General features: G+C 42.8%; 1 protein-coding gene across 1 annotated transcript in view; it reads left to right on the forward strand.

The window, feature by feature from the left end:
• Positions 1 to 7,089: 7,089 nt before the first annotated feature.
• The window catches only part of Ptp99A (Protein tyrosine phosphatase 99A), a 109,486-nt gene continuing 91,530 nt past the window's right edge, over positions 7,090 to 25,045 (forward strand). The window contains exons 1-2 of the mRNA NM_143434.5: positions 7,090 to 7,468; positions 12,400 to 12,835. Of these exons, the coding sequence (NP_651691.4) occupies positions 12,721 to 12,835 (115 nt within the window). The 5' untranslated portion in view covers positions 7,090 to 7,468; positions 12,400 to 12,720. The remainder of the gene's footprint in view (positions 7,469 to 12,399; positions 12,836 to 25,045) is intronic.

A 25,045-nucleotide genomic window follows, 5' to 3' on the forward strand; every position in this document is an offset into this window, starting at 1 on the left:
TTCGTCCAGAGTGTGCATGGGTGTGTATGTGCGCGTGTGTCTGTGTGAGCGCGCATTTACGCTCTTTACTTATTTGATTTACGTTTCATTTCCGGCTGCCATATGCTGCCTCGCATACGAATTCAGCCAAGGAAGCAGCGTTTAGCTGCATCTCTGCAGAGAGAGAAAAGTGGCAGCAAGTATCGAGGAAGATTCATAAAAAAAAAAGAATGGCTTGTAAAATGTATGAACAAAAGTCCAGCAAGACAACATTAGATACTTTTTCCTGGTAGGTAATTAAACTAAATATATCATTAAACAGAGAACTAAAACTTAATATTATATGAACCTAATACCACTTCATCATTATTCATCTGATATTTAACTAATTGATATATAAATACGCATATCTCGTAGTCAGTTATCTAATTTCCCGTGCAATTTGAGTGTTTTGCACTATGTTCGAGTGTGTGTGAGTTTTAAGGCGACACACACTAAAAGCCCGGCCCCGTTATCCCGCCTGCACTCGCACACACACACACAAGCACAAGTACATGTATGTTATGCAATTATAACTTTTGTCGTTAGCAACTTTAAGCAACTTTAAACGTAAATTGCCGTCGTGAAGTAGCTTTTGGCGCACGCTCTCAAGCGCCGCCATTCACACACACACACACACCACACATACACACTCATAGACACACTTATGCACACACACACACACAGGAGGTTATAGTTTGTTGTCGGCTTTGGAGCAAAGTGTGTGAAAGGTGTTTTATTGAATTAAGTAGGTTTAACGGGATTTCTATAATGCCAGCGACAGTCGGCAGAGCTGCATATGTATTTATTGTAACTACAGTTGCTAGTTTTGCAGCCCGGAAAAATCGCAGTCAGTTTGCTGGCACGGAAACTGTGGCACTTTCGGTTAAACTTTTGCGTATGTAATGCATATTTCATTTAATTTTTAAGAGTTGCCAAACCGAAAAATGTGCAAATGATGGCGAGTTTTGGGTCCGAAAGTTGTAAATTGCCTGGCAGCAGTCAAGTGGCTCGGAGTAATTATGCAAATCAAGCTGAGGTGTTGCCAAATTCCGACAATAGATACGAGACGTATTAGCTAATCAGCCAAGTTAGTCGAAGTTCGGGCAACTTGACCACAGCTACACTTCCGACCATAAACGTGTGGGCATTGCAGTTATAATTAATGGCAAATGCCTTCCCCATTTCCCTATGGCTTTTCGCCCAAAAAGGATCGAGCGTGCTGCATGCAAAACTCATTTCCACTCGAAAGCCTGCTTCACTGCAGTTATTTCTCATGTTTCCAGCCGCACTTGATTGCCTTCAACGTTTTTTTTTTCTTGTTTTTGCTTTTTAGGGGACATGCAAGGGTTTAATGTTCGCATTAGGTCCATTTACATTCGTATGTCGTGTTCTTATTTTGTACACAATGCGGGTTACCAGCGTTTTTAGTTTTAAATATCTTTTAAATATTAATAAGCCATTTAACTGCCACAACACGTTGATGCATGGTGCTCAATTAGGCTGCAAATAGCTCGAAATTGTTTGCTTAATAAACGTCATTCATCAAATCGACACGTACTTTTTTTTTTCCTTTTCGACGCTTCGACAGCCGGCAAACACGCAAAGTTCGTGTCGATTGAACCCAAAAAAAATGCAGGTCAGTGGGGTCAAGGGGCGTGGCAGGTCCTTGACAGCTGGCCAAGTAAACGAAACACTTTCGGCAAGTGCCTGGCTAAGTGAATTAATGTTGGCTCAATTGTGCCACAAGTTTTATTAATTTTCTGCCGCCGTGATCGCGCATCAAAGGCAACCTAATTTGCCACATGCCGCGGATCTCTCGAGGATTCCCATTCAATGCAATATTCTCCTCTGTTTGCATTGGCACTTAGCATCGCAATTGACGTCCCGTCTGCACTGCACCCTTGTCGTCCTTATAAAAAACAATATAAATATTAATGCTATTTGCGTAACAATTCAATTCGAACGAGAGGGTTGGAAGATCGGCCTTCGGGGTGAGGGGAGGAAACACTTGGTCGCTTCACACGAACTTCACTCTGAAAGCGGGAAAATGGGAAAACGAGCCAACGGGGTGTTGCATATTAATCACAGGCACTGTCCGAGGTAGAAATGCCTTATATATCAGTCGCCATAAATTCACAAGCAATCTGCACTGAGAGAAGTTACTCAAGCCATTAGGCCATTAGTTTTTCAAGTGGGGTTCTCTGTTTCTGTAGGCCTTAAGTCAGTTCAAAAAGGTATGACTTTATATTTGAAATGAACGTATGTTAAAATCATCTTCGAAAAGCCATAGATAAGATAACAGAAAATCAAATTTGTGATCCTGAACTCTTAAATATATTCACCTTATTCTAACTGCACGTTTTTCGCAGTGCAAGCGGCGGAAAAAGTGCGTATGTCCTTTGAGGAGCCCGGAGTGCAACTCGATGGGCGGCTTAACTGCCAAGGGTTGCACTCGTTTTAGGTTGTAAGCCGATGGAAATACTTTAATCCACTTCACAGTGACACCGAAATTAAAACATACAAACGGAGCCGTAAACAACCCCGAAATTGTGGCAAAACGGGAAAGAATCACTGGTTGAATGGCACGGGGGGACATTCAAATTGGCTGCTATCGCAATTATTCATGCGGCGGCGACATTCATAAAATGTCCTCGCGATTCAGGCAGTTCGGTTCAGTCCGTAAAGCCACCAATACACGGGCAGCTGCAAAGGACTTTCCTGGACTGACGTCACTTTGACAGTTGCAACACAAATGCAATTATCACTTTATTTTAAACGATTTATGTGCAACACGCCAAACTCATGCACACGGCAAGGACGCACACATGCAGAATACAGGACGCAGGACATGTAGACATGACAACGACGACAGCGGCAACCGGAAACGGAAATGGCAACAAGCGCAGCCACCAAACGAACGGCCCGATGTCCGCCGCCTGGGGAATGCGGTCAGAAAAGGTGTGTTCACGTTCGCCGGCATACAAATATACAAAATACCAGGGATAAAAATACAAAATAGTGGAAAACACTGCCATCGATGTTGTTGCGGAAGGCAAGTTCTCTGTTTCGCGGTTTGTCACTTGGCGGCAAATTTCAAGTTAAAGCCGCCAGCTTACGAGAGCTAAATTAATACGAGTATTAATTCACGCAAATTGGCAATAATGAAGGGCAATACACTAGTAAATTGAATATTCTCATTGATGCACAACAATTTGTGTGTAAAAATCTATTACATTTTCCACAAGTTAGTGTTTGTGCAAGGAATTTTGTATATCAGAATCAATTCATCTTTAAACAATGCTGGAGGAAATGCATATTGTTTCAATATTGCTCATTCATGCCTGAAATCTGAAATACCTAACCGAATGCGAGGAAGAAAATGAAAACTACGTAATATTCGAGGAGATTCGAAAAAGAGATATGCTCGTGCAATAAATAAAAGCAAATTGCTTACTGCCTTCTGTGTAAAGCCCGAAAATACCTTTGCCTTTATTTGGAAAGGAAAGGAAATCGTACGCTTGGCTTGTCTAGAATTTCAACAGCCCATCAAGTGCAGGGTTCGGACTTTAAAATTTGCAGCATTAAAAATGTCAATTTATTTTCGGGCCATTCCCTATGGCATTTGGCCAACCAGACGAGTGTAATTCAGGACATACATGTCCAGCTTGACAAGCTTGAATTTAGATTTAGATTTCCCCTCTCGCCTGTACGCTTGGTCACTTATCGTCCTGCTTATCAATATTGTATTAGTTCTGGATATTCGTATGGCCCTGCAATTGCAGCAGATTTTCATGAATGGCAGGGCAGGCTGATTTTTTTTAGTTTTGCGACGCTGACTTATTGAAATTGACAGAAGGTTAATGGCGCTGAATGACGCTGAAATTGAGGCAGCAGCCCTGGCAATTTAACACCCCGCTGGGCAGTCGAAAAGGGGGCGGCAAGTGGTAAGCGGCCAGGGGGCGGGGCAGGACCTCACCACATGACAGCGATTCGCAACAGCCGCTTAGAGTTGTGAGAGCTGTGGAGAGCGGGAGATTTGCGATAAAAAATGATTGCACATGCGAGCGTTTTGGCTCGAAATTGCAGCATTTGCGGCATGGAAATATATTTAGATGTATATATGCAAGGAGATCTACTATAGATAAATTGGAAACCGAGGGGGTGACTCTGGTGAGACAATCGGGCACCCTCTGCCCTGGATTTGCACTTGCCGTTCGGCATTGGATTTGGTTTCGGTTTTGCCTTCGCTTTTGCCTTTGCATTTGGCGGGTTATCAGTGGCCCGGCCATAAATCACTGTCAAGTGTCATTCGCCCACGAAGCAGCAGCAGCACAGCATCCTTTATCCTTTATCCCTGATCCCAGCCGAGAAGGAAACTTTTGCACATCCCCATCTATGCGCTACATGTAGATAATATATACCGAGCGGTATCAACTTACCACGAACATGTGCTCGGGGGCAAAAAGGTGCAGTGCCGGATGTTGCAGCAGCCACTCAAATGCGACCCAGGACATGGAAACTGCCTGACTATGGCTGTGGAATGGGAAAAAATCGAAAAAGTTGCTAATTAAAGTTTGTGTTCGCTGCGAGGGCCCTGAACTTCGGCCCCTTGAACTTCCGGCCCCCCAGCGAAAGTGTTATCCCCAATGTCAGCCGCAATTGCAACTCAGTGCACTGAGAAGTCAAGTTTTTCTAAAAAAATGGTTAAAACAATAGCAGTTTTTTTTACCTAAATTAAATATGAACTACTAATGTCAATTGCTTGAATGAAGTAGATAGATAAAGAACGTCCTAATTTGCCTTCAATCAATTCAAAATATTTCTTCATTTGGATTTCTGATTTAGAAGTCCATTGACAAGCTTTTGACCTGATTAACTGTAGCACTTTCTGTTTCTGTGTACTTTCCCCCATTTGTTGAACGCAGCTTGCATTCGTCACGCATTGGTTGCCATTTCGCTGCGCTGTCTGTTGGCGGAAAACCGCAGGGCGAGTGAGTGAGCAAGTGAGTGACTTTCCCTACCCTCCGATGCCATGGCTAATTTCCGCTATTGTTCATAATTTTTATTGCGCTTGTTGCGAATTAGTTTCGGTTTCGCCCGATGCCAGATCGCAATCCCTCATCAATGTTGCAATTTTTTGCAATTTAAAATTTGTTATAAATCGTCGCTGGTTGAGTTTAGGGGTTGATCCTTGATGTTGCCTTTTGCTCCCTTTTAGAGAGGCGTTGACAACGGCAACAACAAGAAGTGCCTGCGATTACAGGACTGCGAACACGATTGCAATGCGACTTCCTCGAGGGTGGATTTTTCAGCTCGTCCTGTCGCATCTTTAGTTGCATCAGGATGTGGCTGGCTGGGGTGGGTACCCTTACTCTCCTTATGGCCATTAAATTGTGGGCAATTGACCGGTTCGAGGGGTGTGGACATCGTTTAGGGGCAGGTGCCTGAGGCACTGGGATAATTGCGGAAGTAACACGCTGATCGGCACAACAAATTATTGCGATGGACTGGCAGTTTTGTCAGATGGCAAATTTAATGCGAAAGAAATCGTGTTCTATGTTCAATTAAATTGACGGTAAATAATACCATTAGAATATATTTAGTTGAAAGATAAAAGATATCTTTTAAAGGACTTTAAATTAAGAAAAAACTAACAAGGCTGTAGGACTATGTAATCCAAACAGTTATTTTACAGACCATGTTATAAATAACATGCCCATGTAATGTTCGCATTAACAGAACATTCAATTCGAATATCTTGTTAACGTTGTTCGAAAATTAAAAGTAGAAAAAGTCTGTAATGTAAACATAACATAGACCAACACAATTTCTCCTTCAACTGCAGGTTCACATCATTTGATTAACCCCGAATGTTATTTATTCCATAGCTATAGGCGTCCTTTTTGCGAATGTTATTAGCAGAATGGTTCGCTTTCTACCCCTTTCCAAATTTAGGACAATAACATTGCACTAACATTCTAGAGTAGACCTCTGTTCCCTAGCCTGTTCAACGCGTTAACAGAACGTTGACTCAGTTCGAATGTAGACCAACAAACTCATGAAAACAACATTCGCGCAGGACCAAGGGGTGATTTTCGAAAATGTTACGGAAACCTTCTTTTGCGGTGGAATTTTCTGTAAACACTCGGTTACAGGACAAGGCAAAAACAACAATTTACTGATTCAGTATTCAGTATTCAGGGGTTATGATTTTGGTCGAAATCTTTTCCAGACATTACAGCGGTTGAAGAGTTCTAACATTACTACAAATGTACTACCAATGTTAAGCATTTTTACTGTTCAAATAACTGGCAACAGTAAAAACGTCCACTGATTGTGAATAACTCCAAAATGTAATGTTATGATTTATTTTATAAGAAATTTAAATCAATAAATTATTATAAATATTTTTCGAATATTGAATATAATCGAAATAAGCGGATTATAAGATTTGGAAAATTAATTGAAGCTTAGCTCCTTTATAAGAGACTTTATATAACATATTATTTAAATTTAAAATTAGTTTTCATCCAAAGAGCTGCTATGTGTGGCCGAAGCTAACTGCGGTCCGTCCAGGACCTCTTTGTAGTGCCTTAGAAATTCCTAAAACACTTGCTGCCAACGTTTCAGTTCTGTTTGTGCCGCAACGCTCGACACCTGAGCGATTTGAGCAGGTCGTGGCCGCCGAAGAGCGCGTCTCTTATCAGTGATAAGGCCAGCGCAATTCGGAGTTTGGTCATGGTGAGTTTCGGAGTTGAAAGTGGAACAAGCGCTCTCCCAATGAGAGAGCGTGAGTCCGTTCGCTCTCGGCAGGACGACAGCCGAGGCGTCCACCCGCGCACAAATCTAGGCAACAGCACACACTGAAGCTCGCAAAGAAGTTCGGGAGACACACACGGTGTGTGTGGTGGAAAGCCGCTGGAAACCCGAAGTCGGCCACGAACCACCGACCTTCTATTCTGGAGGGGTTTTCCGGGGGATGCGGCGGTGGTGCAACGGCAGTGGCAGCGGCAACGGCGGCTTCTGCCTTTCAGCTGGGAATTTATTTGCGCAAAAACGAAGCGGCTCAGTTTCGTGTTTGTTGTGCGCTCGTAAGGATGTGTCCGCTGGCGCTGCCGGACTTCGTGCGTTCGCGTCGCGTGTGTGCGCGTTTATCCTGACGCTGAATGTATCTCAGCCAAAGCGGCCGAAACGGGCCACGAAAAGTGCTTGAAAATCAGGCGAATAGCTCAAGTGAATGCCAGAATAATAATCATGCATATTGATAAAGCGTTGAGAGAAAATCAAAAATAAAATGCGGCAATCGCTGTCCAGTTCCGTGTTAAGTTTTTATTTGTGTTCGTGTGCTTGGATTCGGAAAGCAGGATCCCAATTACCGACGATCTCGAGGATAAACCACTAACTGATAGAAGGTCCTGCGTTGCGGAAAATAAAACACAGCAAAAAGGTGGTTATCCCCAGATTTGGTGACCCACAAGCATAACTAAACGATTCGAAATCGAGGCAACTGGATGAGAACTGGGTGAAAATTCCAAACTCGTCGTCGTACTGCAGCATATTTAGCATTTTGCATTTTGGGGCGGACTTTTGGATTTATGTTGACCCACTTCGCTAAGCGATTTCCCTTTCAATTTGCGTCTTGAAGCGATGTTTTAGCCAACTTATCCCTCGACCATCTCAGTTAATTAGTTTAATTAGTGAGTGTCGTGGGCCCATCGTTGGTTGGTTAGTCGGTCTGTTCTGGCCCAAAAATCGGTTTGGCATCTCGAGCCAAAATTAAGAACCTTTCTGGCGCAAAGTTTTATTTGAAACTGCTGACCCGGGATTCGGTCGGTCATGCCCTGCCGCTAATAGCCGACATTATTGTTAGGATTCGCTGGTAGTGGGAGTTGGGACTTTTCGGGACTGGACCAAACAAAGGGCCATCGGATCGACTGTATGTGCCATTGAACAAACACCAAGCCAAAACGAGTGAAACCCTTTTTGCGCCACTTTTCCTAATGCCACGACTGCCATTTGTTGGGGCAATAAAAGCCAGCCAGCCAGCGACTTCAGTAAAGATGAAATGAAAATGAAATAAAATAAACAACAATGGCTGGGCAAAATTAAACTAAATTTATTTGCTTTGCCACTAAATTTGCGCTGATTTCGGCAGCAGCTTCACTTCACTTCACTCTCGCATTATGTTGCCCCACTCAAAAAATGTGTTTGTCAACAAAGCCAGCGGAGCGCAAAAATGGTCCTTGGTCCTTGGTCGAATCCCCTTGCACCAAAAAGAAAAAAAATCGAGAGTGTTTGTGCTTAACCTTTTGGTGGAGCCGGATTTCTGGCTCGACTGGTGTGGCACACGTTCAACTATTTTGGAATTTGCGGCACGTGCCCAAATTGCAAACATCAGCAAATAATAATATAAATTCAGCCAGCAGTTCGGGCATCCAAACCGAATTAGTCGAGTGTCCTTTTTACAGTAGTGCTTACAAGATGATTAGGCGTGTGGCTGGCATGTGATACATTTAGCTGCTCGTCGTATAATAATTTCATTGTTGCAGCTCTGCAATTTATAATGCGGCAACAATTGCAGTCGCACTTGCAGCAAAGGCGTGCAACTTGTTGTCGCTGGATGCAAGCCCACCCCTTTGTGGCAACACTTGAGCCGCACAGCCACTGCAGTTGCACTTAAGCTTCCACCGCTGCAGTTGTTATTTCTATTTCTATTCTCTCTCTACTTTTGCACACCCATCGTGAGCCGCCGTCTGGCATTATAATCCGCATCTATGTGAGTCGGTGCAAGTGTATACAGAAGCAAGTGCGCGATGTTGTGACCAGTTTTTTTTTTTTGCAGGAAATATACATCTTGATTGTTGAAGTTGAAGCTGACTCGATCTATGTGTTCGAAGTTTGAGTCCTGCAAGGACTTCGGCGACACCTCTGGCCGTGCTAATTAACCAAGTTCCAGCATTTCCATTTAGCTGACTGCTTTTCTTTCATGTCAAAGCATTTAATTATACTCCTACATTTACCCGCTCCCTCTCGTTTCCCGCTTTCCCCACGCTTTTCACTTTTTTCCACCTTTTTTTTTTACTGCTGGACTTTGCCTGATTTATTTATGCATTTACCTTTGCGAGTTGCCCGTGGAGGAAGCTGCTGTCATGCTGCTGGTTCGTTGTCTTAATTCATTTTTTATTCCAACGTAAATAAGCTGTAAATTACAACTTCTGTTGCTCTGCTGTTTCCAGCTGATGTTGCTGTTTTTGCCGCTGCTCCCTGAATATTTTGTATGATTCTACTCCGGCAATTCCCGGGCTGCTTGTTGCCTGCCTCGTGCTGCATGCTGGAAGCCGCATGCCCCGTGTCCCGTGCCTCATGCCAAATGCAGTGCCATATTTTTTCACTCTTCACTGACGCCCCGTCCCTTTTTTTTTTGCATACACAGAGAAAACGGAGTCAGAGCAGCATCTATTTTAATTGTAAATCACAAGCTTTTAGTCATTCAAACAATAAATCAAATATTTTACAATGAACAAAAGAATAAATAATTAGAGGTAATAAGCTGCATATTAGGATGTTGATCTATACAGTTGGGCAATACCAATTATATTTTTATAAATTATCTTTTATAATTCATAATATTCTTATGCATTTTATTATTTTTCCCAATGTGCATAAATCATTGCGAAAGCGGGAAATGGATGTGCATGTGAAGTGGAAACATAATGGCTTTCCTGTTGCTAAAAAAAAGGACATAAACGAGTGATAAAATATGAAAGTTTTATGAGCAATTGTGAACGGCTGATACACTTTAGACACATATCTGTGTAGCATTGATCAATTTGCGTTGCATACTCGTGTTTTCTCGCTGTGCTGGAAGTCACATCCCGCTGCTTTTTGCTGCTGTTTAATTTAAAGTTTGCCACCCAAAAAGGGGAGCAGCATTGCAGTTGGTGGTGGGAATGTGGGGCTGTCATAACTGCAAATCGGCTACTGACATCCAGCTACTTAACGCTCCTCACTGCCTTCCGCTCGCCGTTTGCGTTTGTGTTTGTGTTTGGGGCATGGGGCATGGGGCATGGGGCATGGGCATTCGGGCATGAAAGCGGCTCGGAACTGTCTGCGGACCCAAAGGGGACAACTGCCACTACTACTTCTAATGGTCAAAAAGAACGGGCTGGGCGACGATGGCGCTGCACTGCGTTTGGAATTATGTGGAAAATTGAGAAAATGTTGCTCAACAACACAAGTACAAGCAGAAGTAGAAAGTAGAAGTTCCGAGGCACTTTAATTGCCATCGGGCACATTGCGCCACTCTGCAGTCCACAACCGGTCATTACCGACTGGATTTGGGTGGTTGGGTAGTTGGCTACCCCACATCACTTTTCCATTTTCCGGGGCGTTCGGGCGTTGGAAACTTGTTGAGCGACGACCACTGACGAACTGCCACCGGAGATGAAAATGCTTTTCCAGGGGGCAATTGTCGTTAAGGTGCTTAGCGTAAGGCGTTGACTATTTGAGGTCGTCTAGCCGCGACTATTAATGGGCTTCTCGCTGGCATGTCTTCATTAGGAGTCCACTCTTTCGAGGAATTACACAAGCCTAATTCTGGCCGAGAACAAATAATAGCGATTAATGCTGGCACCAACAACATCAGCACCAAATTACGTATTTTTGTGGGCATTTGCGTGTTTCGTCGTTAAAAACACATTCATGGAAATTTGTTTAGACAATTAGTTATTACAATTGGACAAGATCCAATTAAATCCAAACAAATTGACCGCAGTTTTTAATCCAGAATTCGCCAGATTCTCAAGCTGGGTCAATATTTGTGCTAAAAAAAAATCACTTCTTTAATGCTGTTTTCTTTTTAAAGAGCGCTTAAACAAACTTGCGTAAATTCCGTTTCCCGGCCACGAAAACCGAGCCACAACAGCAGCGTTTTCATGAAAAACCTATTTGCACAAACCTGGTTTTTGTGTACGAATATTCATACACACATTGCGGTGTCTGTGAAAAAGTCAACGAGTTTTTGCCGGGTTGTGTAATATGGAAAATAACTTAAATTACCAGATGCGGCGTGTGCAATATTTTACCAGCACTCCTTCGATTTTTTATCCAATCACAATATTGTTTATAAAATGCAAATAATACCGGAGAGCAGCTCAGCTGGCTGAAAGGGGCCTTAACAAATTAAACACAAGTGTCTGTGTTAAAGCCGAGAAATGCCAAAATCTGTGGAGTGAAATGAGTAAGAACGCCTGAGGCTTGAAACGATTTGCCGTCTGTGTTTTCACTAAAACTTGCCGTGAACGTAACAAATTTTGAACTTTAAATTTTAACGTCAACACGGGTGGTGGCTCAGGGGAGCGGCGAGGGGCATAGGGGGTTAACAAAAAATAAACTTGCAGCCTGCAGCAAACACATTAAAACAAAGTTTTTAAAAGCAACCACAACATTTACGTCATGTGCAATGTGCGGCGGGTTGCGTTCCGTAGTGTTGTTGTCATTGTTTTTGTTGCTGTTGCACGAGCTGCTGCCAAAGTTGAAAAGGGGCGCAGTGGCAAGGAGAGGGCGTGGCAGCACACTCGCTCTCTCTCTCTCTCTCCGTCTCTCCCTGTCGCTCTTGCCATTTTTATAGTCAAAAGCCAAGTTGTTTGGGCCAACAGCAATCGCCATTTGCTGCCACATGTTGTAACTGTTGCCGCATTAAATGTGCAGCCCGCCTCCGGCGCATTTCACTTTTACTGTGAGCCACCCGCTTTTACAACCCACCCACTGCGCTGCACCACTCGCCTGCACCACCATCTCCACTTTTTCCCACATTAGTTGACTGCACACCACCAGCAGAGATTTCACTCCATTTTATGCTGTCAGACTTCCGAGAGCGCCGTTCGCGCTGTTCTCGCTTGTTGTAAAAATGCCAAATTCATTTTCAGCATATAAACTTTATCACACACACACACATGCACTCGCGGACTTTATACTCCCTGCTGTTCCGGACTGACATCTTTAGTTAATTTCGCAGCCGCAAAAACTAAAACGAAAGGGATAGTGTGTCTGTCCGGATTTTAGGAGAGCGTAAAATCGTACCCTAAAAATGAAAATTGAAAAAGAGTCCTGCTGGAATCAAAAAAGCCTGGCAAATGTGAAGGGCTTTATATTTGAAGAAGCCACACAAACTAAAATCCAGTTGATATATGCAGAAATGGTGTTTAAAACTATGCAGAATTTATAAATTTGAATAATTGTAGCATACTTTTAGACATCTATTTTCCCGAAACCATACACCCAATCGAATTGAATGCCTAAATCAATTGCAAGCGAATCAAAAGCGCCTCTGTTTACCCAAAAATTTAATTACCATTTTTCTCTCACTCGTATTTGCAGCTCGTTCAAAATGATCACCTAAAGCCAAAATCGGTGCAAACAATAAAAAATACAAATAAAAAACAAAACCGAATAAAACGTGAATAACTAAAAAAAAAAAAGGCAAAAGTTCATAGCGCAAACAAAGTTTAATTGGCATTGGAAAAAATAAATGTAAATTGATTTTGAAAAACCCAAGGGCAGAGAACTACAACCGAAAACCTACGAAATTAAACAAAAACCAAAGAAACCGTAACGCAAACCACCGCAAAAATTGCATTAGATTAACAAATAGAAGAGTACGGAAAACATAAAAACCACTCACAAATCGCATCAAACAAAATGACGCAGCGCATATCGGCCACATACGGAAATCATCGAGGGCTCATCATTCCTGGCTTTGTGCTGCTCCTGATTTTGGCCACCTTGCCTGCCACGCAGGCAGGACGAATCTTCGGTAAGTTCTGGAAAAATATATACGAAGGGGGCGATCAAAATTTCTATCAGTTTTTGTTTGCGACTCTAATTAAGGCGGGCAGTTTGCAGCTAATGGAATTTTTAATGCCGCGAAAGACGCAATTTGTGCGGGGTACCTGGCATTATGTACTCCCACTCCTTGGGCCGCAGGACCTCCTCGACATCCTGTATTGGTTTCGGGTCAACGCGACTCATTGACACGGCAAATGGGGGTACAGAGGTCTCATGTTCTTTTTGTATTAATTATAATTAGAGAAGGTCGCCTTTTTATATGCCAGCAGTCGAAGTCGTTTACATTAATGAGGGACGTCAATGTCAAAAATAAACAAAGACCCCGCACTCTGGTTTTTCGTATTGGAAATGCCAACACCATGTTTTTTTTCCCCGTGCAATTGTTGCCTTTTTCCTTCGCTGTGTGTGTGAGTGTGTTTGTCTGCATTGTTGATGTAATGAAAATAATTACATTTCTTGTACGTGGTTTGTAATGCGCAGCAGAAGAGGAGGAAAAGTCACCAGATTTGGGACACACACTACCGAACTAATTAACTGCCAAATAAATAAGTAAACATGGCAACAGTTTTGTACACATGGCGATAATTTACATTTAATTATGGCAACATAACTAGTTATTCGCCACAAATGCCGAAAAAGGGTTGCTCTGCTGTGCACACACTCCTATCTATTCCCAACTACCAACCGGAGTCTCTAATTGCAGGCAGGTTTTGTCTGTCTGTCCGAGTTTTCCGGCTATCCCTGCTTTTCCGACTTTCCCTCCAGTGTCATTAGATTCGGTCACAGAGAATGGCGCAGAATGGCAATAGTGGCAACAAAATGGAGAGCAGCGGCAGGCAAACACAGTGAAAGCGGACACAATTCGCCGAAACTGGAAAACCAAAACTTTTGTTGACACACATTTTTTCACGGCCCCAAAAAGTGTGCTTCGAAATGTGCACGCAAATGAGCGCAGTTCGCTCGTCATCAAGAGCTGCCATAAAAAACGGTTGGCAAAACAGGCGCTAACACAAAAAGCTACCGCATAAACTAGTGATGACAGTTGGATGTATATCTCAAAATAGATCCGTTTATTCGGGGATCATTCTACATTACTAAAAAGACCAAAAGTTCAATGGAAATCTCTATAAAAAAAACCGTCATGAAGAATGATGCGCTCTGATATGTTTTTATTTTTGCATTTGTAGTATTAACTTTATCCTTAAAAAAGTGTTTGTATTGAAAGCATATCCTTCGCATTTCTATAAACACTAACAAAAAACCCTTGAGTAAATTGAAACCTTTTTTTGCATTTAAAAGATTAACATTTATGATTTAGGCATCACTGTCACTCGCTCAAAATGCAGATCCCAATTACGAATGCGAGTGTGTGTGTGCGATGGCATTAGGTTGCCAGTTGGCGGTGCTTTTTGTCAGGCATTTTAATGTCTGCCCCTTCAGCCGCAACTGCAACACAACAGCAATAAAACTGCAGGACACACACGCACACACTCATACAATCTCGGCAACCGCACACAGATACACATTCACATATAGATATATCCGACCATGAAAGCGAAAAGTTTACGCGCTTGTTTGCTATAATTTCGATTGTTTTCACTGCAGCAGCAGAATCAGCAGCAGCAACAACGATTGCATCAGCCTGCCACGCCCCTTAGCCACCCACACATACCCTCACACACAGACACAGAAACAGAAACAGACACATACACATATATACGGTTTCCAACGCCTTTCAGTTCCCAGGACAATTGTGCACCATTCTGCAGCAATTTTCGTTTTATTGATGTGCATTGCCGCCATAGCAGCGAAGTTTGATGCTGCAACTGCCACTGCAAGTGCAACTGGCACTGCAACACACAGAAAATAAGCTGTGTAAGTAGCACACACTTTTACTTCACTTTTGTTTGCGTTATGTACTTTCGGTTAAGTGCAAGAAATTTATGAAAAACTTTTGAAAATGTTTTCGCAATTAAAGTCCCGGCGACACAAAACAAAGCGCGCTTCGAACAAAACGGAGTGCACTTGGTCTACTTTCCTTTGCTGCCATGCCATCTCCCATCTCCCATCCACCAACTACCAACTACCATCTAACACTTTTCCATACAACTGGCTTAAGTGGGCGTGTAACTGCAGCTGGATGCAGCTAATTGTTGGCATAAACGATGCCACCCCGATTGCTTCAAATGCAAAGCCATTGCTTCAGCGAACAAAGGGTCTTCCTGCTCAAAAGCTATCTGTGCGGGTAGAAAATCAGCAAAATTGGTCAGCAGCTGGCAAGTTTCTAGCTCTAATCAGGCACTCAAATATGACTACTGAAATTAATGTGTTAGCCTAAGCTAAATTATACGAATTTCTAGATAGAATATGCGCAATTTTTCCGAGTGCCTTGAGAATAGATCCACTATCCCATCAAGCTCATGTCGCATCAATACAACATAAACTTAATGGCTAAGCAATAAAAACAATGGTGGCGGAGAGTCGACATGAATAAGTCAGGCAGGCAACTGTTTCGATACCGCGGCCATACGAATAAGTTGACTCGGCAATTTTGGCCATCAGAACATATTTATTGGGCCCACAGCGGTGACACGTGTGCTTGAGTTACCTGGTTTATTCCCCCAGAGACCAGACACATTGTCTCTTGGCCATTTAGGAGTAGTCGAGCATTAGGCGCAATTGGTAAATTGAATGCTTGAATGGCGGCGCTGCCTTTGTTTGCGGCTATTAGCCCGGCCAGAAGGTCCTTTTTGCCGGCCCAAGCCTGGATCCTTTTCACACATCTGCAATTACAGGGGCGAAGTGTGTGGGGCGCGCGTCGCAAATCGTTTCGCCTTTGTTTTTAAATTATTCATGTTCTGGCTAAGAGCAAACAGCGATTTAGGACTCCCCCGATCCGAGAGACACGCACTTTATATTCAGCTCATTGGCGACATTGAGGGGCGAAATGGCAGAGATTTTATTTGGTGTGGGCGACGTCCTTGGCGGCATTCCTGTCTGGAGTAATTTCTTTATTAGATTCATTCGGGCCCTCTAGGACATTCTCACTTGCCCGGGGCAAAGTTAAAGGCAAAGGCAAAGGCAAAAGCCAAGCGAAGCGGACGGGCAACGGACTCTAAAAACAATTTTCTAAATTAGTTTTTACTATCCCGGCTCCGGCTAACGAAACTGCAATATAGCAGAAGAAATTGTTTAAGAATTACATGGAGTGGCCGACGGAGGACAAGAGTTAGTTCTGCACATCCCTTAATAACTTTAAAAGCACCCGGAGCGCTTAAATCCAGTCTTTTCCACACGTTTTGCAGTCTCACAAACTATAAATCAACAAACCAGCCAACCATTGCCTTACGGCTATAAAATATTCAATAAAAAAAAAATATGTAAAAAGACTCGAAAATGTGTGTTTTTTTTATTTTGAGCGATTCGGGGGCGCAGCTTTATGACAACAATTTTTAATCATTATAAAATATACAGGAGCGTGAAATTCTCCGCCCGGCCAAAAAACACGTTCAATCAAAAAATGCATCGAGTTTTCACCTGCTTCCATTATGCAATACAAACACAACACAGCCAATGTCAGAATATATTTTCACTCTTTCATAGCATTTTATGCACATTATAATTAGTGTATAATTAAGTAAGGAAAAGTGAGCACGAAGCGTATAATTTCGAAAATGGATTTACGAACCTGACCTGATTTAAAAACCAGTGTCTTTTTTTTTTTGCCCCAAAACTTGCGAGGTAGATAGGTGCCAAAGCCAACATATGTTGATTCGTTTTCCATGACTCCTTTTAAAGTAATTAAATTGTAGTATTTCAAACTGACAACTTAGTTTTTATTTGCGATTTGGTCACTGCTGAGAGAGTTCTCTACTATATAAGTGTGCTAAAATAACTTACAGCTTGCTTTGCACATCGGCAAGCAAACAGAAATGGCAAATCCATTCGCATTGACAAACTAAAAGTGCAAACAAGCACTGCTTTGACATTTGTTTGGTTTGCCACAGCAACGAGTACATGGTAAATAATGCGGGATATTTGACTTTTAGGAAAACAAAAAATAAAAACGGATATGAAATAGAGGAAACCGAAAAATAGAAAATAGTTCCCTCGGCACGGACATGCCATGCATGTCATCAAAATATGCCAGAATCGGGGCTTTTTCATAATTTATGCGGACAGGGCGCTCACAAAATAATACAATGCCCATATTTAGAGGAGCTGTGCATTTTACAGCACAATATGGATGGCAATTTGGGGCTGCTTTGTTGCATCGCCTGGTCGTCGTCATTGGCATTTTCAATTAATGGAAAAATGTCAGCGGGGCTTCTCGCGGCCCTGGGCGTAAAATAATGGACAAAACTGCAGCGGGAACCGCTGGAAAACGACACATACATATCAATTAGCAGGTTGATGGGGTTCAAAGCCAGGTTCTACGAATCAAATTTGATTATTCGCCACGTTGCATTGCAGGCGAAAAATCGGAATCTGAATCTGAATCAGTATCAGAATCAGAAGAGAACCAATCAAGCGATCGGCGTACTTGAAATCCAATATTACGTATACGCCGAGTGGACTCGATTTCTGCTTGTTTGCTTCGACATTTACTGAAACTACGGCTGGCCGCTCAACTATGCCAGGGAATTCAATTAAAAATCAAAACGGCAAATTCGGAATATGCAACTGAATATGCATGCACGTATATATATCTATTTATATAAATATAGTATGCGTTTGAATGATTTGTAGGCAAAAAAAAAGAAGATGGTGAAAGCGAAAAATATTGGAAAATAATAATGCAGTCAAAACCAATAAAAACTATTTCAGCAATTTGCAAATTAAAAAAATAAACCAAATTCTCGTCCAGAACGATGGGCGAACTGCTTGGTTTTGTTTTTCCCGGTCGAAAATTGCAAATAATATTTTACGCTTTTTACACAAATTTTCTACCACGCTGGCTTTTGTCAAAGTTGCTGCTGACTTTATTTTGCCGGATTTTCTGTTCTCGGCAGTGTCGTTATCGCCGTCCTAGTGGCTAGCTTTGCATATCGAAATAATTTCGTTACAAGTTTAATTAAATTTGGGTTGCAGTGAACGAAACACTACACTGCTTTGGCTGGTCAGTGAGATTTTTCGGAGCAAAGAATTTGACCACCAACAAGCTCCGAAGTAAGCTTCTAAAACCAATGTGTGTGTGTGTGTGTGTGTTTGCAAGCTAAACATGACAGTTTTCATCAACCTTTGCTGGCTAAAAAATATTCCATTATGCCACTGAACAAACGTAAATTAAACTTTCATTACAATTGTCCTTGGCAAAGAGACAATTAAGCCATTGGGAAATTATGAAATTTATGCAGGTCGTAAATCTTTAACAAAGTTTCGGGACATTTGCCGCTCGAAAAAGCAAATATAATTCCCTCAATGTGGGTCATTAAGCAATTTAATTGCATTTAATGTTTATTTAGGCAACATATTCAACCGAACGGCAATGAGTTGTGCAAACAACAATAATTGATTAGACAATCAAACTTACATCTGTAAATATTGGCGATTAAAAATGCACTCGCCTGGGAATTTAATGGAAAAATAATAGAATCAAATATATATATATATATATTTAATCTACTTCTACGTTCGGTCCTCTGCGACTTTAAGGGCAAAACGCTAGATGGCAAACTCAGCCAGGACTCCTTTTGTATTCCTTGGACATCATCGTGCGCCCATTATAATCCCGGCTAAGCTGCAGCGATTATTGTCTAAAAAATTCATGTATTTCATTATTAGCCAGGTTGCCGGCGGCCCAGCATTTCCGGACAGCTCGTCCTCGGCCCCACCCAGCGGCTGTTCATTTGCTGTCATAATTTAATTTTTGCCACCAGTCCGGACTCGGGAGTCCGTAGTCCGAAGTCCGGAGCACAGCCCACAGACAGAAGCTCAGTGGCGGAGGGAGGAAGAAACGTTGGCGCACATCCTGGCCTCGTCTTTCGCATTTCGTCTCCTTCTCCTGCTCATCCAGAACCTCCAGCGGCATTGTCTGCAGAAAGTCAACATAATCCGCAGAGTAGCAGGCACCGAAAATCCCAATGTGGTCGCCGCTGTGGCTCATTAATCCATGCAACCGAATGGCGGCCCTCCACATGGCCTGTTTTGTTTTTGGTTGCTGCCGTCTCATTCCTGCAACTACTAAAGTGCACTTGAAAAAAGCCCATTGAATTTTAATTAAATACATAACTAATTAGAATATTAGATCAGATTCCATTGCACTGAGCAGCAACTTCAGTTGAAATGTCTTAAGATGCGTAGTATTGGAACAAGTTCCTTGACATTTATTATTGCCTAATAATTTCATAAATGAACCACTATTTTTTTCGAGTGCTCTACACCCTCCCATCTGTGTTACCCATAATTCAGCTGCCTGCGGGCAGTTCATCATCATCATCATTATCGTGGCCGCCGCCAAATGAGCGATTCCCCATCTGGACTGCGAAATTAGTTGCGTTGCGCGCATGAATGTCACCATTGCTGTCGCTCAATTTGCTACACAAATTATAAACACCGAATGGAAATGGTAATAAAAAATGTGACAGAATCACGGACTCAGTGCCGCATCCGCATCCAAGGACCCTTGCAATCGCCGCGGGTACGCAAAGAATGGGCGACCAAGTTAAACTTTGCCGAAATTGAAATGCCGCTGGCTTATTTAAGCATTTATTTCGGCGTTGGACGTCGGGCGGAAAGTCAATAATGAATAAACTTGCCCCAAGCAGGCGCAGAGCTTTAAGAGTCCAACAGCCACTAACTGTAATGAAATTCGCATAAAAATCATTTCGCCACTGTGTGGGGAAAAAAAAACGTTGACCGACTTGAAGCCCCACAGCAGAAAAATGGCAAAAAAAAAAATGCCGAAAAAAGTAAAAAGTTTTGGTTGACTTAAAGTTGCCTCTGGATTATGGGGATTGCACAGAGATAAATCTTCTTGGATTATTCTATTTATTGTTTAAATTCCAATTAAAACACTAGGAACATGTGTAAAGTAGTAGTAGAAATTCCATTTGTTAATTTTCTTCCGCGATCTCATAAATCACGCAGAGAAATTGCAACAAACGCCAATCACTTTCCCCCAGTTTTGGCCACTGTGCAGGCCGACTTCAGTGAGACCCAATTGCCATTGCAGCTGGTTGGCAAGGGGCCCAGACTTGCGTTCTTGCAGACGGCCAAAGGATAAGGCCGACTTGGCCAAGAGCAGTTCGTGATGTCACGCCTATCACAACCAATTTACTAACGAAGCAGATAAATTCAATTTCTGGCCGACAGCAGCTTAGCCTTTCCTCTCCTCGCTGGGTACTTGAAAAATACTTGTAGAGGCAAATAATAAATAAAAAAGCACTTCCGTTTGCTGCGGACAATTTCCGCTTCCGGTTGACCGGCGCCTCGGAATATTAACGTGGGTGGCATTTGGCTTATTAAGCTCATCACCGAGTTTATTAGGCTCTTAAAGCGTTTAACACTAGTCGCTGATTTTTTCGAGGAAGTGACGATGGTTTGCTCTGCGCGTGGGGCCTTTGTATGGCGAAAATACTTTGATGCGACCTTAAATTAATTAAACGAAGTAATTACAAAGTGCGAGAGCGAAGAGCCGAACACGAGGCCGAGTCAAAGGAAGCACTCTGCAGATTGGAGCGTGGTTACCCGGCTTCAAAACACCTTTGGCAGGAAGCGGCAGGCAACAAAGAACAGAGAAGTTGCATTTTTTCATCAGCCACAGCCGCAGGGGGCTGGAAATGCCAGGATCTGAGGAATCCGTTCTATTTGCAGTTCATTGCCGAGAATTTTAATCAATTGCAGCCGGCAGCAAAGTCCGTAGCTCCTTGACCGAGCTGCAGCTCTCGGTTTCCTCTAAAGACATTTTAATTTCTGCTACAGTCATTCATTATTGTTTGCCATCGGATGCCCAGTGAGTTATTATGCAAGTTGCAAAACAATTTGATACCAACTAAAAACAAGAAGAAGCCATGAAGCTCAAGGAGCAGCAACACATGGCCTGGACATGGCACATTTATTTTTGGGCCGAGGATGGAAAGTTTTAAATTAAATTTCATCTAGGACTGTGCGTGCGAAGGCCAAGATGCACCAGCTGCAGTCTGACCCAAATACCAAGCCAACTTCCCTTTTTATTCTCGTTCTCCTTCCCTTTTTCCAGCCGCACTCGATGGATAGATAGATGTAGAGTTTTTGACCCGCTGCCATGTGCTTGGTTTTCATACCAATCCGTACTTAACCCTACAAAGGCTCCTAGGCACAAAAAGACACCCAGTTCATGTTTATTCCCCACTTTTCATTTATTAAAAACTAATATCAATCTAAAAGCGTTCAGATTTTTAACCGTTTTAAATTTTTTCTTTTGGGCACGCCAGGAGTCGAGTTTCAGCTTTTTAAACTTCCCTGCGGCTGGCAGCGTGTTAAAGCCGCATTGAAAACGAAATCCGAATCTGGAATCGCCTTTGGGCACTGACTTCCATCATAATACAATTTTTATAATTTAATCAAGCTGAGAGCTGCATGGCATCATCGCCCGATGTGCAAATAAAAATAAGTGCGACAATAAAACAAAAAGCCAAACAGAAGCGATGCCGTGAGTGGAGATTAACAATGGAGGCGTCGCGCACTTTTTACGACCATGGCGAATGGGAATGAGGAGGAGGAGTAGGTGGAGCGGGAGGATTGGGATGCGGATGCCATGGCATCGGTGGCACGCATTTGTCATACACTTTTCGGGGCAATAAAAGGATCCCGACGAAGGGTTCCCCGGCGGCTGTGAGTTTTGCTTTTGTTTGCCGCTTTTACGGCCGTCGCCCGTCAAAGGGAATCCCTCGGATACAGATACAAATACAGCTACAGCTACAGATACAGATACAGATACAAATACAGATGCAGATGATAGACGCACAGACACGAGCAAGTGTCAGTCACTTTTAAAGCGCTCTTTTGAGCTTTGGCGGGTCATAAATCTATTAATTTTCATTACGCAATTACCAGTGAGCTGTCAGGAGGTCAGCGTGTGTGTGCTAATTACACGACAGCTCGCTCGATCAATCAAATTTCCCAGATATATACTCGTAACTGGGCCAGGGAGCCCATGAATGTGGTGATTAATTGGCCATTGCCCGCGGATGTGTACGAATTTATCATATAAATATTAAAGTAGAACTCACGATTTTTCAGGGAATACGTACGTGGGCTTACACGCAAAACCAATTCGACAGTTAGTCGGATTAAGTTCCCCTCTTACGCACACACACACATATAATATACGTACAAACATACATATATGAATTTGTTTGTATCAAACATTTGATATCCATGAATATTTTAAAAGCATTTCGAAAATTGCTAACAAAACAGAAGCACAACACGAGCGGAAATAAATGCAATACATTTGAATAAACAGGCTTACACATACTTAAACAAATGCACATGTTACAATACGGATACGGATGGGTGGTTATCTCTGTGTGTGTGTGTGTGTGTGTGTGCTGGTGTTTGTGTGTGTGTGTGGGTCATGTCAACCACTTGTTATTTGCAGGATGAGAAGGATGTTCGTTGCTGTGCGTACAATTTATATCCGATTTTAATATTGAATTTCTGCTAAGTCAAAGCCAAATGAACTTTGTTGTTCGGCTGAGAGGAATTGGCAAAAGGGATTTTGCCAAAATAGGTTGCGAGGCAACTGCAACAAGGATTATCTGCCAGTGTAAGCTTGTCGTTAATGCACTGAAAGAAAATCAACACTACAATCGATGGATTGCCAGCGTAGGCCCATCTACTTTTTACACTTTTAACTAACAAAGTTAGCATTGATTTTCGCATAAACCCATAAGATGAACTTCTTATCCATGTGAATAATACTACACAATTTTGTCTCGGTGTGGCTTTTCCTGTTTTCCGTTGTCATCGCAGGGAAATCGCAATCGGATATGATTTATAAAACATTTACTCACATGCACGACAATCGCCTAACAAGCTCAATCATTGTGCCTATTTACCAGCGATATATCTAAATCGGGCCGATAATGCTCACATGGCTGGCCCAGTCGCGTTGCCAACGAAATTTGACTAATTAAAGCGGCATATGAATGGGTCGTTTGAACCGGAGTAGTGTGCCTTTCAAAGGAGCAACTTGCTCACGTAATTGCCACGGAAATCTAATCAGACTTTCTGATGTTGTGTTGCCTTTGGGTGTGCGTGTGTGTGTGCTGGGCTTTTCCTTTCCAGGGAAAACTTCTCGCTCGCTGGGACTCATGCGTGGGCCAACAAATGGAAATGCATAAATCAAATTGCTAGAGATTGGTTACCAAGCATAGATAAACGCGTATTATTATGCCGTCAGATGGCTGGGAGTGGGGTTCAAGGAAAATTCACGGCCCTAGTCGCTGATTCATGTTTCTTATCATCCATCAATCAATCGGCAGGGCACAGGATATTGTGCCATTATTAATAGTCCCAGCCTACAGATGGGATGTATTTAAGCAGCTCGGCCTGCAGGCCTTCCTTTGCTTTCTACTCCTTGCTCCTCCTCGAAACTTGCGAAACAATTTATCGAGCGGAACGCAAACACACAAATAAGTGGGTGAAATACACGTACTGTATGCAGAAGTGCATGTGCACTAGGGTGCCCTGTACTTTAGTTTTACAATGAAATAAGATAGCTTTGTAGAATAGCAAAAATCACTCAATACGTAACACCATTTGCATTTATGATTATATCATTGAAACATAAAACCAAACTGCATACAAATTAAGACATTTTTTTTTAGCTTACATTCGCAATTGGTAACCCTATGCTTGGCGCACTGCATCGCTTAAAACTTCGTAAACATCCTTCGAATCACCCTAATGTACACAGATGCAAATTGATGTCGACAGGCAGCCCAAAAGGCGTTGTGTTGGCACAACTGGAAAAACTTTTCCCGGGCATCAGAATGCCGAGTGCCAGGCCCAGATTCTCCGTGATAGAGAGAGAGAGAGGGAGAGTGAGTGGGGAAGAGGAAGGGGCAAGCAGGAAATGGGGAAACCTCACAGACAGGCCGACCAAGACCAAGTATTGTCCTCGTGGCCAGGCCACTTGGCGCATTCCAGACAAGTGAAAACTTGACAAACTGGGTCAGCCCAAAAAGGGGCGGATTGGGGGCAGCAACTGCCCCCCTTCTGCTTATGCATGAAAATCAATCTAAATGCAGGCCACATAGCCTCGCCGGCTTGCTTTCCAATTAATGCATTAAGAGCTCATCCAAACGGCAAGCAAATGGAGTGCATCGCACGGTTGGCGAATATATTGCCGAATAGGTGTGACTACAGAATGTGATTGGCGGTGGCATTCGATCTGAATCAGTCAACCGAAATAGCAACAATTAAAGCCAACCACTACTACTACTTAAAGAAGCTCAACCTAAATATTACGTATATCATTTTAATTCCATAAAACTTCCGTATTATTGTAAAAGCAATCTGCCTGATTGGAAATTTTACAGTAGCATTGTTTTAGGCACTTTAGGTGATTTCAAATCCCCAGTGGTTTCTGTAACACCTCCAATCCTTTTTTTCTTCAATAAAACCCAACATTTGCTGGGGTCATGCAAATGAGCCTGTGGCGAAATGCAGACCGAAATATAATGCAGTTTGCACGTTGACCGCAATGCGCCCCCTGTGATTACCCTTTTCGATTTCTCGTTGCCGTTGGTGGGCGTTTTGGCCAAGTCAAAGGCAGATGGTGGCCCGCAGTAAACGTTGACCGCACGATTTGTATCTCAAATGGGCCACAAATGGCCAAGCATACACACACACATAGCCGTACACAACAAGCTCATAGAATGACCAGTACAAACATTTATTGCTAATTGCCGAAAGGACATTTGCATAAACTTAACAAAACCCAAAGTTTTCCATGTAGGCAAACAAACAAACGAAAACTTGACCACACACAAATGCACTGGCCACCAGGCGTCTTCGAGGAGGTGGGCGGCAGCTCGGTCGCCGTGGGCGTGGCACGTGCAATTTGCCAGCCAATCAAGCCGACCACCCAGCACCCCGAACCCTGCACCCGAAAAGCCACCAACCCACAGCTATAACATGATTCAATTTGCGAGCTGCACAAACTTTAGTCGGTCCCTCAATTACCAGT

Source organism: Drosophila melanogaster, chromosome 3R (genome assembly GCF_000001215.4).
Source record: "Drosophila melanogaster chromosome 3R".
NCBI classification, from domain to species: Eukaryota; Metazoa; Arthropoda; class Insecta; order Diptera; family Drosophilidae; genus Drosophila; species Drosophila melanogaster.